The 13,487-nt window shown below is 44.8% G+C and overlaps 1 protein-coding gene across 1 annotated transcript in view; it reads right to left on the reverse strand.

The window, feature by feature from the left end:
* Slc22a3 (solute carrier family 22 member 3) overlaps positions 1-13,487 on the reverse strand; it is an 88,034-nt gene that overhangs the window by 41,327 nt on the left and 33,220 nt on the right. The window contains exon 2 of the mRNA XM_021186320.2: positions 1,541-1,644. Coding sequence (XP_021041979.1) covers positions 1,541-1,644 — 104 coding nt within the window. The remainder of the gene's footprint in view (positions 1-1,540; positions 1,645-13,487) is intronic.

A 13,487-nucleotide genomic window follows, 5' to 3' on the forward strand; every position in this document is an offset into this window, starting at 1 on the left:
TTCCAGGGGATCTGGGTTCGAATCCCAGCACCCACACCGGAGTTCACAAACATCTGTAACTGCGGTTCCAGGGAGTGTGATGACTAAAGCCCCCTTGGATTTTGCTTTTTCCTTCTGTCCGCCCTCCTGCCTCCCTCCCCTTGCCCCTTCCCGCCTCTCCGAATTCCTGTTCAATACAACTGACTTACACCTGTGCCATCTCCTAGGGCTTTCACTCTCAGAGCTGTTCACATGCTAAGCCTCCAACCCTCCAGCAATTCAGGTCAGGTTTTCATTACCCAGGAGCCTCTGCCCCACTAAGTGCTAGTTACTTGGGTCTGCCTAGCTCTCCAACTTGGGGAGCAGCAGTTTGCCACGTGACCTCCTATGTGGGAAGGGCTACTGACTTTTCAGCTTGCTCAGCCTCATGATCGTTAGGTCTGCGTGATGATGACATAAACTCTGTAAACTCCACACGTGGAAGCCCTGATGCAGATTCTTGCTCTCACTCTCAGTCCCCGCCGCTCGGTCTCCTGACAGGTATGTGCCTATTTGTTAACGTACCTCTCATCCGTTCCTTAAGGAATACAAATCACAGACACACTCTGAGGAAGGGAAGACATGCAAAAGTGGTCATTGCTGATATGAGGCAGGGTTACAGCTGCCACTCTCACGTCTGACTCATTCACTCCAAAGGACTAAGTGAGCTACAAAGGAGGGCCCTCAGCCCCTGATGAGAGCTGGGGTCTTCTCCTACAAGGAGTTATTTTAGGAGATATGTGTATTGATCATGCAGGATAAAATGCACAAGCAAAACCCAACTTAAAAAAATGGAAGTTACAGTAAAAATAGCTGGCATAATGTGGCATGCCTACAATTCCAGCAATCAGGAGACAGAGGCTGGGGGATTGTGAGTTTGAGTCTCATCTAATAAACGCAGTGAGACCCTGTCTAAAAAGACAAACTAGAAACTGAGACCCTGTCTAAAACCAAAAAAAAGACAAACTAGAAACTGAAACTAACATAAATGAAATTCAGAAGAATGTGACCCAGGTCCAAACCGGAGCCACCGAGGAAAGAATTGAAATGTGCATGAAAAAAAAATCCCCGAATAATTCTCATTCTGAAATAAAGAGATTTGATAAAAAAAAATCTCTTCAGAGTTTAACACAATCTGCAGAATAAAATACAATAATTAATGAAAAAAATGAGTGAGTGAGAAAGATGTAGAATAGCAGACTCCATCACTGAATTAACCAAACCCTAACCACTGGGGTGCTTTGAGCATCCTAACACCACCCCTCATCTGTCACCTGAACCATGACGTCACTGCCCTCAGGTCGCGGCTTTTACCAGGGTGCTCTCTGACCCACATGGGCACCTTCCCTACCAAGGAACAAGGAAAGGAAGTTTGAGACAGAAAGAATTAGTAGAACCAAACCAGTGTGAACGTTGTGGGTGGTGAAATAAGAAATTGAATGTAGTTGGTAGAAAGAGTTTCTCTCTCCATACACAGGCGACATGGAATAGTAAACAAATCGGTTATCTTACCCACACCTACCTGTCTGCTGCATAGCCCAAGGTAAAAGCCCCAGCCAGGAAGCCAAGGTTCAGGATGGCTTGGGTGAGGTCCAACATCCAGGCATTGCCGCAGACAAGGTCAAACTGGAGAAACAAAGAAATACACATGAAGATACCCAGGGAGGTTCATCTTCAAAACATGGACTGTCTAATACAGCAACCACCTTTCCAAGAGTTTAGTTTACATATGCCTCACACAAAGTTAGAAAATGGATCCCATGCATGTTTATATACATTGGTCTGTGTGTATTTTTTTTGTCAGTTTAAATGCTTGCAGGGGATCGGATTCCTAGTATACTATGAATACGGACATCCTACAGATGATGCTGTTAGGTTAATCTATTAGGTGTGAGTATGACATGTCAGTGCTATGATGATCACCTGCCAATCATCCAGCAGACTTAGCTTTATAGTTCTACTTGCAGCGAGCTATACAGAAACCAATATTTAATTCTTAAAAGTTTTCTGGGACAATCTAAACCTGATATATTAGAGGATTTTTATTATTAATTCCAGTTCTCAAGGGCATGATTCTAATTCTATAATAATTCTAAAATCATATGTAACATTATCTAGAGTAATTGCCCACTGGAGTTAGACATGTAACAAACACATCTAGGAAAATGTACAAAGAAACTTAGAAAGCAAACAGATTGTTACCAGAAAGGCCAACGCTTTGCTTTAGAAAAGAAACAAGGAGTGTCAGATATAAAATCTCACACAGGAGAACTTGTTTTCAAGCGCTGGGACAGGCACATGGCCCTGGCAAGAGTGGTCCTCTTAACAAGGTGCAGTGGCTTCCTTTTCGTTGTATGAATTTAAATGCGCCAAAATGTCTTCTTTTGGTTTTTCGAGACAGGGTTTCTCTGTATAGCCCTGGCTGTCCTGGAACTCACTCTGTAGACCAGGATGGCCTTGAACTCAGAAATCTTCCGCCTCTGCCTCCTAAGTGCTGGGATTAAAGGCATGTGCCACCACTGTCCGGCCCAAATTGTCTTTAAATCCACTTATTTTCTTGATTATAAAACTGGTTCTCTCTCTTACTCCTCCATAAGAGCAGCAGTCTGAAAGGATTTCTATATCCTGTATTTATATAGGATTAATTAAAAATAGATGCCTATTCACATTTTCTAAAATACTTGGAACGCTGTCTGGGCCAGATAATGCCTGCTTTTCTGAGCCTTCTGCATGCCAGGGACCAGTGATAGATGTTGCATTTCTCAGGCTCTTTTGCCGGTGTAGAGCTGCTTGGGTTTAGGGAGCAAATGTGCAGTCAGAAGGAAGGGCTCTGCTTCTGGTCTTGATGCAGCTCCTGTCCCCATTCTGACTGTGACAGTGGTGACTGGTGGCTGGAGGTGCCATTTAGTGCTTACAACCCTGACCTAGCCACACATGGGCAAAGGGATCTGACACCCCCCCCCGACTGAGGTGGGATGACCTGCCTCAAATCTGGGCCACTCCTTCTGGTGTCACCTTATATAAACGACATGCCTGCTTGCTCTCACTCTCACTGGCAAGCCCATTTCTTCCCTGGCATTAGAGCTCACCTCTTTGGCTTTCCACTGTACACTGTATTGATGGGGATGTCAAAGTTGGCCATCAGTCTAGGCAGAGGCTCATTACCAAGACTGAACCGCTGTGCCTACATTTTCCCTCTATTTTTCTAGTCCTTCCAAATTAGTTCAATATAATCCTTTTGTTAGGTGGATCGCGCCTGATACACCTAGCCTGAACTCTATTTTTATGACTTTGCGCATGCTGGCTTGCAAACGTGCTTAGTAAGTATCAACAACTGATTTGTATTTAAACAAATGCAGGGATGTATTTCTGTGTCTGTTAGGTCAGAGACCCCTCTACCTGCCCCCCTCTCTTGCCCAGAAATCAGGCCACAACCCTTCAGTTCCTGGACATTTGACAAGGAAGCTGCCTGCACTGTGGCCTTCCAGTTTTTTCCCTCTTGTTTCAGCTGCTAGGGCCCAGCTCTCATGATAACCCAGCCTGAGAGAACCTTCCATTGTAAATTTATGTCTAGAGCCTTCTTCCATGTCAGGGGTCACACAGACTATGTCACATGGAACCTCTTCCCTGCCTCCTCTGAAAACCTGTGAGAGTCAGAAACTCCCTTTGTGCTAGGGATCTGAAGGTTGTCCCTGCAAGATCCCAGCACAGTACTTGCACTCTGTGATGGCTTTTCTTGGCTGGCAAAATTGACTACATTTGGGATTAACTAAAGCCCAAGCAGCTAGGAACACCAGTGAGGAATCCTTGATTGAGTCATTTGAGTGGGAAGACTTACCCTAAATCTGGATCTTTTCGGATCGGAAGATCCACCTTAAATCTGGGCCACGCCTTCTGGTGGCAGACTATATAAAGAACACAAGGAGGAAGCACTTGCTCTTTGCCTGCTTGTCCTCACTCTCACTGGCAAGTTCATTCATTCACTGGCACTGCAGCCTGCCTCTTTGGAGTTCCAATAGATACTGTAAGACCAGCTGAGACATCTAGCCTCGTGGACTGAATAACTACTGGACTCTTGGACTTTCTATCAAGAGAGAGCTATTGTTGGAATAGTTGGACTACAGCATGTAAGCCTCCCCAATAAATCATTGTAGGAATAATATATATAGAATAAATATTATATATATCATATAAACATGGTATGTATGTATATATATGGAAAATGGTATATATATATGTGTGATATATGATATATATGTGTTTGTGTGTCTCTCTGTGTATATATATATATATATATATATATATATATATATTCATTCTATCAATTCAGTTCCTCTTGAGAATCCTAATAACACTCTCCAAATTCTCTCCCCCAGGGATTCATCGTGGCTGTCTTCTGAAGGGAAATTCAGTTTAGCCTCCTTTCTATGAACTGCTTTCATTTTTATATTTTAAAAACTTACTAGTGTGCGGGTGGGGGTATGTGCACGCATGCTGGGGCACCTACATGTCAGGTGGAGGTCAGAGGACAATGCCACAGAGCCAGTTCTCTTGTTTATGGGTTCCAGGGCTCAACCTCAGGCCCTTGGGCTTACACAGCATGCATCTCTGCCTGCTGAGCCATCTCAACAGTCGAATGGACTGTTTTATACATTGTAACATATTGATACCAAACCTGAGGGCTGAAGGTCTCTCCCTGTCTTCAAGGACATGCTGTCCCTAGTCGGTGAACTCTCCTAATCCTGGGAACTGAAGGGTGCCTCCCTTCAGGACCCCTATCATACCTGTGATGGCTTTTCCTCCCAATCCTCTTCTACTTGAGGACTGGTCACTCTGGGAGCCTGTGGTCAGGAGGCTGATTTCTTTTGTTAAGTGTCAATAGTTTCTGGTATGGGGAACACTTGAGACTCAAGTGCTCTCTGTGACTAGCACACCTCAGCATCCTGGGATGGACACTCCAAGCCTCTGGGTCCTCTCTGCATTCCCTATGTGTTGCTGTATATAACAGACAGCTGGGCTAAATTTACAGTGTTTAAAGAAATATCAGCAGATAGTGGTACCTGGGGGCCTCATAGGCTAAGCCTCCACCCCAATAAAGCACCAGGTGCGTTTGGTAGTTCCTCAGGAGACCTAAACCCGACAAGGATCATAGGTCATCTTAGATCACCAAATTTCCTGACATTGTCATCAGAGACACAAACACGTGTATGTGTGTGTGTGTGTGTATGACTGTCCTGTTACTTATTAATCTTCAAAGCTGCATTATACTAACAGAGTAGCTCTCCTTGGCACAGGCAGAAAGTCAGTTTGATAAAAACTCTCAGGCTGCTCTCACAGAAGGCTGGAAGGGCTACATATACCTCCTTCTGCAGAAAGCATGGGCATCTTTAGGGAAATTAAGAATTTCTAAAGGATTTCCAACTAAGGCCTTTTTCTTAGAACTTCCCTGCTGTTAAAATCCAAATAGACATTATGGTGCTTTGTATTTAATGGTATTATGCCTGGATACATTATCAGTATATGTGAAAGTCGCAAATTCCCAAACTTTCTCAAAGCTAAAGCAGCAGAAGTTTTCCGGTACACAAAGGTCAAATGTAAGGTTAAGAACAACACAAATGCTCAGAAGGACTTGCTCGCTCCCCAAATCATGGAGGATGGGCTTCCGACACTCGGCTGGGCTTTCCATGGGCGTCTAACTTAGCTGATCTTGATTGAAGTCTCATGCCAGAGATGGGATGGATGGTCAAAGGGCTTCAGTCACAAGCCACAAGAGACAGCCCATTGGTCAGCTGCATTTGAAGGGCGGGGAGGGGCAAGGTCTCTGAAGTCAAGCCACACTAAGTGCCTTCATCCCAACTGAGTAGTGATAACCTTCAGACATAGCTCCTTTGGAGGTTGGTCTCCAGTGTGGTGGCGGAACCTTTAAGAGCAGTGTCTGCTGGGTGATAGTTGAATAATCAGGGGGAGGGGGTCAGCTGAGGGAGGCATTAACCACTGTTCCCTCCAGAGTGGGTTGCTATAAAAGGAAATGAGGTCCTCTCTTGCCAGTCAGTCCCTATGCATGCCTTTGTGATGCCTGTCCATCGTGAGGTGCTTAGCAGAAACCAATCCGATGGGATCACCTGATCTGGGAGTTTCGACCTCTACCTCTGTAAGCTAAAATAAACCTCTTTTCTTCATCAGCACCAAGTTTCAGGAATTCTAGTGACAACAACAAACAAGTTATAAATGAAACCACTCCTAATCAGTTCTGGACCCGAAGGCAGGATTCACCAAAGGCAGCTTCAGTTTCATTGTTGGGGGTAGTAAACTCCTACAGTGTCTGGCACAGAACAAAGCAGACACACTCGATCTGCACAGACAAGTTCCAATCTAAATCAACATCAAGGAACTAAAACAGAGCCATGCAATGATGAAAATATAATAATGAAGAAAACACCTTGGGTTGAAACTCCAATTTTTACGGTCATGATAACACATCTTTAATAAGCTCTGGTGGGGCTGCGTGGGGATCATCATTTATGATGGTATGTACAGATGTATCACCATCTAATAATAGCAAGATAATGCTTCCTCATATAAGACATGAACCATTATGACAAGCTGCAGGTATAAAAATGAGTCACAGGCTTTTCTAGCTAACTTGATGTTGGAGACCTTGCCTTAATGCACTGAGCAGCTGAGGCTGGGAAGGAACATTGCGGATGCTCAGATCTACTTTCTGTCTTTGTGAGCAGCTTGTTACCCAGTTTGAAAGCCAAGGTCAATTTATGTGAAGCAAAAATAACGCCAGCTGAGATCTAAACAGAGTAACTAAATGGGAGAAATTCAGAGGAATGACTGGCGTGGCGCAAGAGTCAGGCTTACACCACCTGGATTTAAATGACAGGAAATGGTGATGAAGGCCACTTGGGACAGGAGGACTGCAGGCTGCAAGGTGGGCATCATCAGGAGGGTTTGAGCACACTCAGGGCTGGGGAGTCTGGTGCTGAACCAAAGCTCATGTGCTTCCCTTGCATCTAGAGGGGCCTGTGGTGATTGCCCAGAGCCCAGTAACAAAACTCAGGGCAAAGAGGCTCCCTGAGGGACAGAGGTTCATAGAACCCGCTGGTCCCCAATCTCTCCTCCAAAGCGCATCACAGACATGGTCAATGCGCTGTTAACAAAATGGTATGTAGAGATGTCTCAAATGCATGGCTTTTGGCCTGATCTTGTAACTCTGGGAGAAATCTAAGTATTAGCTCAGTTTTACAACTTGTGTACTCCCTACAAGCCAACCTGTGCTCTCTCATCATGGAGGAGGCATAGCTCATCCCTCTGTTTTATTTATTGGCAGTGAAGACATGCAGTTACTCATCTTGACGTGTTTATAATTTCTCTAAATAGCAGGTTTCAAGGATGCTCAGATCTACTTTCTGTCTTTGTGAGCAGCTTGTTACACAGTTTGAAAGCCAAGGTCAATTTATGTGAAAGACAAAAGGCTCTTAGTTCCTACTGGGGCTCAGGGAAGTGAGGTGATGGTTCTGGGGTCCGATGACCTGGAGGACTTTTCTCTGTCCTCTCTTCCAGCTCTGCCCCCTCTGGAAAGTTTTGTTAACCTTCCGTGCCCTATCGTGTACTGAGGAAATGAGAAGAACAGAGGATTTAATCCAATGTCTGAGACGTGAGAAGCCTTCAATAAAGGATGCTAATTATACCATGATCAGCGAACATGATGCCAATAATAAATAACATAATTGATGGTTCCTCTAAGTGGCTTTTGACACTGGGTGTACCCTATGATTATTTGGATTAACAGAAAAATGTATGAGCCCCACTACAGATCAGCTAAACCAGAATCTAACCCAGTATTTAACAGATGTGCAAAAGCTACCAACTACTGCATGGACAGTGTCTGCTCTCAAATTTCATTTCAGCTAGAGTCTCAGAATCCAACCTTCTCTGGAAGTCATCTGCAGAGGTTATTTAATTATAATGAAACAACACTAGGTCATGATGGGCTCTAATCTGGGTGCAGTTGTGCTTATAAACAATAATAACAATATATATGTCTACCAGCCCGAAAACACCAAGGCCTGAGAAAACCCACAGGAACCAGGAGAGAGACTGGAATGAAACCTTTTGTGAGGGGTGCAGATAGGGAACATGGAGCATTTCTGTAGGGACACAATGGACGTAAACATCTGCAGACACAGCATGACCCTGCACACCTGCAGACACAGCATGACCCTGCACACCTGCAGACACAGCATGACCCTGCACACCTGCAGACACAGCATGACCCTGCACACATGCAGACACAGCATGACCCTGCATACCTGCAGACACAGCATGATCCTGCATACCTGCAGACACAGCATGACCCTGCACACCTGCAGACACAGCATGACCCTGTACACCTGCAGACACAGCATGACCCTGCACACCTGCAGACACAGCATGACTCTTCACATTTGCAGACAGAGCATGACCCTGCACACCTGCAGACACAGCATGACCCTGCACACCTGCAGACACAGCATGACCCTGCACACCTGCAGACACAGCATGACCCTGCACACCTGCAGACACAGCATGACCCTGCACACCTGCAGACACAGCATGACTCTTCACATTTGCAGACAGAGCATGACCCTGCACACCTGCAGACACAGCATGACCCTGCACACCTTCACACATCATGGCCACTGTAGTCATATATATATAATGGTCCTATGAACACCCAGAGTGTGGACTTTTAGTGACCTAGTTTATTGTAAATTTTTAGAACAATCCAAACTTCAACCTGTCTTTTCTATTCCCCTGCCCCTGGAAAACACCCTTTCTTTCCATTAGTGAGGACTGAGGGTTTGGGAGAAAGATTGACAGTCTTTGCTGTAGTAGTGGCTGGTGACCAATCCAGTATCTGGTAAAGGAAAGACACCCACACCTGACTGGCTCCTGGAGACCCTGGACCCCTTCCAGCATTCTGAGTGAGGATCAGATGCTGGAGAGGGTGCTCAGAGGGAAGCTTGTACCATCTCTTAGCAACATGGACTGCTAAGATGGGGGTCAAGAAACAGTGGGCAGAGAAGCTCTGGATGAATTGCTCTGAGTCATCAATAGACTTCCATGCGATGCTTCAAAGCTTCCAGGACAGAATGCTTTGTAAAGTGCCACCCACTCCTGGACCACCATCTTCTTGAAGAGGGGGGTTCTTGGCTTTACAGAGCTACACAGCAGGATCCTCAGGGTCTGGGATTCTCTACAGGAAGTGCACCCACCTTACCACCCCTCTGCTCTTCCCCTTACCCCATCCCACCTCCTAGACAAGACCCCCTTGCTCCTTCATCTGTTGTCAGGCTTTGGGGAGCTGTGGGACAAGGTCTCATTAGAGAACTGGGGCAAAGTCTCAGCAAGCACTAGCAAGTGCAAGGACCTCAGTTTGGATCTCCAGATCCCAGGCAGAAAGCTGGGCATGGCGGTGTACACTGGTAATCCCAGGGATGCAGAGATGGAGGCAGAGACAGGACCATCTCTGCAGCTCTCTGCCCAGTGATAAAGGTCAGTGAGAGACTGTCTCAAATAAAAGGTGGAAGACATGAGAGGAGTGACAGCCAAGGTTGTCCTCTGACCTACACGTGCATGTGTATACCTACACATGTGTGCACACACACAACATGCCCACAGACACATTTTATTAGAATAAGAACAAGGTTTAAGGATAATCACACTTAAGGAGATCCCGATGACAGCATTAGCAGGAAGGACAGACTGAGAACAGAGCCACAAGCATCCTTTTGCACTACGCCCTCTTGCTCTCATAAATTCTTCTCTTTTCATTTTTCTTTCTCAAAATTCCTCAGGTTTCACCTCTGAAGTGGGAAAGGGCAGGTTTTAGAAAAAGAAAAAGAAAAAGAAAAAATTGGGGTAAAGGGGCTGAAGAGCAAGGTCCAGAAGGCAGAAAACAAAACACACCACCACGAAATGCAAGAATAGAGAGGACTTGATCCATGGCTGCACTGCAAGGGCGGACTGTGTCCACTCAGGCACCTGTATGGAGACACCCAGGCCTGTGTCAGCAGGCAGGATGCAGAGCACACCGGGCAGTGTAAACTTGCAGGGGCCTGGCTTAATGAGCCAAGAAACAGTGCTATACACATCTAGAAATGTGACAAGGACAGTTAATGTGACAGTGACAACTGTCAGCTCTACTGGTTCAACAGTCACCTGGGAGACAGGACTGCGGAGGTATTTACTGAGAAAATTAACTGAGGATGGCAAGTCCACCCTGAATGTGGGCAGTGCCATCCCATGGGCTGGGGTCTCCAACTGAATAAAGAGAAATAATGGATGAGCATGACACTCATCTCTCCCTGCCTCCTAACTGCACACACCGAGGGACCAGGATGCAAACTGATCAGCTACGTCACACTCCTCCCCCCACCACGCCTTCCCACCCACTACAGACTCTTCCTTCTCAAACCATGAGCCACAGTAAGTCCTTCCTCCCATGTTGTTTTTTTTTGTCAGGCATTTGTCACAGTCAAAAGTAATTAATACAACATCCAGAGAAGTAAATCGTGACTGGTAGGACCTGTGAGATGGCTCAGTGGATGAGGGCACTTCCTGTGCCAGCCTGATGGTCTCAGTTGGATCCTCAGGTGCCCCAGCATCCCCCCAATAAAAATGAGAAGCTAAAATATTTTAATTAAGAAAAGAAAGGGGTTAGCGTCTAATAACTAAGGTTCACAGAGTCTTACAGGGTTCTCTCTTTCCAAATTTCCAGATAAAAGACCCTAGTGAAGAAATGATGAAAATTCTGAAGCACAGCAGGGAATGTGTCCTCTGTTCATGAGACACAGCCTCTTGGAAGTTTTATCAGAAAGCAGATGATGTGTGAGCAGAGCCAGGGGGGACAATGCCCTGCTGCCACCCAATCTGTATGACATGAGGATCCCCTCTGGGAACTGAGCACAGGGATCCCTCCATTCCTTGTCCTGGATCCCTTCACTGTCAGCCCCTGGGCTAATTTCCTGTTGATCTATGAGTTAATTTCCTGTTCTCTATCAGCTAACTTCCTATTGTCTATCAGCTAACTTCCTGTTGGTCTGTCAGCTCATTTCCTGTTGGTCTATCAGCTAATTTCCTGTTGGTCTATCAGCTAATTTCCTATTGATTTGCCAGCTAATTTCCTGTTGGTCTATCAGTTAACCTCCTATTGGTCTGTCAGCTAATTTCCTGTTGGTCTACAAGCTAACTTCCTATTGGTCTGTCAGCTAATTTCCTGTTGGTCAACCAGTTTATGGCTCTGTTCTAGTTCCTCTAGCACAAACCTTCTGCTTTATGATCCTGTATTGTCCATGTCCTAGGGGTGCACACTCTGTGTCAATCTGAAGAAGGACTTCCCTTTTTTCTAAGACAAATCAATTTGGATGGAAGCACACACTTTGGTTTTTGTAAAACAATACCTACAGGATAATATTACTCTGTTGCATACTTTTAAATCACCTGAAAAATCACCTTTAGACCACAGAATCATTTAAAAAATGAATGTTCTATATTTCAAGATTTTTCATCATAACTCTTGACATTATGAGTACATACTTTGAGAACTTCAACTTTCCTTGATTTCACAGGATTGATCAGAAACATGATTGAAACGTTATGATTATTAGGGTGATACTGGAATTGTGGAGGTAAGAGTGTTCCAAGGCCAACTCATTATGCTAGGTAGGGTTTGGCTTCACTGTCCCAGAGTGGCGGACAAGTTATGACTACATTTTTCTAATAAAGGACCTATTATTCTTCATAGTTGTAACGCATGTCTAAAAAAAAATAAGTGAATAAATTTACATTAAGGCTTTTTTTGAAGTTCAACCATGTTGATATCCCAAAAGGTTTATGTATAAACCCTCTAGACAGTGTAGGATAACTCAAGCCTTAGGGTTTGAGATAATATAGTCTATCTAACTTCTCTTTAATGCAATATTCACTTACAATCATATACAATACTCACTAATGTTTTTAACAACAGTCCTAGTCCCAGAGGCCAAGATAACCTTGAATACTGGAGAAGAGCTGGCTGTTGTGGTACCTAGGTCTACTGTATTTCCACAGTATGCAAAGTTCAAAGCCAAGGTAACTAGGTTTCCCAATATGCTAAAAATCTACTACATCAATGTGGAGAAAGGAAATCCATAGGAGATGTAGTCACCAGAGACCAAATAATCCACTGGAAGTAATAGCTCCTACCTGGATCTTAAGAAGGAGTGACCGTTACACGGCCTTCTCTAGGGACATATAGATAAATGTTTGTTTGCTCTGTTAAGGTACTGATGACAGGTCAAAGAAATGATTGTATGCAGATCTACCTCAGTGAACTGGTGAGTTTATGGAAGTTATGGTAGAAATAGGAGACACCTGCTGTGATCGGAGCTGGCTCTCACCGCAGAGGAATCCCTACAGAAGAATCATGCCCTTACACTCAGTCCAAAGCCCTTCCCAGAATGCCTTGACACTTCCTCCAAGCTTTGCCTCAGCCTCACCAGGCTTTCTGCCATGTGTTCACACCACTCTTCACTTTCCAAGTTCCAACTTCACTCTGTCTACAACATCAGTTTTCCATTGCTTCTCAAATCATTGTTCAAGGCCTCAGTAAAACACAGTCCCTGGGGTAGAGACACCCAAGCACCGCCACCCCCACCCCCAGCCTTTGCAGATACCAACATCACTTAGCTCTGATGCTAAACACTGAATTTTGACCACACATCCTGTCTTTTCCAGAAAAGTCTCCATTCTATAATTTTACTTGTGACTAAAATGAATTTTTTACTTCTCAGAACATGTCTGTGATTTGGACTGAGGAATAAAATTACATTTTTGTTGAAAATACATTTCTTTTTTTTTAAATTCTGCTCTCATATATTACATCCCAACAGCAGTTTTCCTTCCCTCTCCTCTCCTAGTGTCTCCTCTTCCCACCTTCCCACCTCCCCTCTCCCCCAGACTCTCCCCTCTTCTGCCTCCTGTTGGAAAAGAGCAAACCTCCCAGAGATGTCAACCATAACAAGCTACACTAGGACCAGGCACATATCATCACAGCAAGGCTGAATAAGGCAACCCAGCAGGAGGAAAAGGGCCCCACAGAAGGCAAAAGTGTCCAGGGCAGGCCCCATTCCTGCTGTTAGGATTCTTACAGGATCCAAGCTACTCAGCTATTGACATATGCAGAGGCCCTGGGTCAGACCACAGGCTCCCTGATCTCTGCACGTCCCCATGAGTCCCAGTTAATGGATTCTGCGGGTCTTGTTCTTGTGGTATGTCCCTTGCTTCCCTATAAGGCTTTTTTTAAAAAAGATTTATTTATTTATTTATTTAATGTATATGAGAACACTGTAGCTGTACAGATGGTTGTGAGCCATCATGCTGGAAATTGAATTCAGGACCTCTGCTTGCCCTCCAGCCCAAAGATTTATTATTATATCTAA

Source organism: Mus caroli, unplaced genomic scaffold (assembly GCF_978045245.1).
Source record: "Mus caroli unplaced genomic scaffold, Mus_caroli_1 scaffold_18, whole genome shotgun sequence".
NCBI classification, from domain to species: domain Eukaryota; kingdom Metazoa; phylum Chordata; class Mammalia; order Rodentia; family Muridae; genus Mus; species Mus caroli.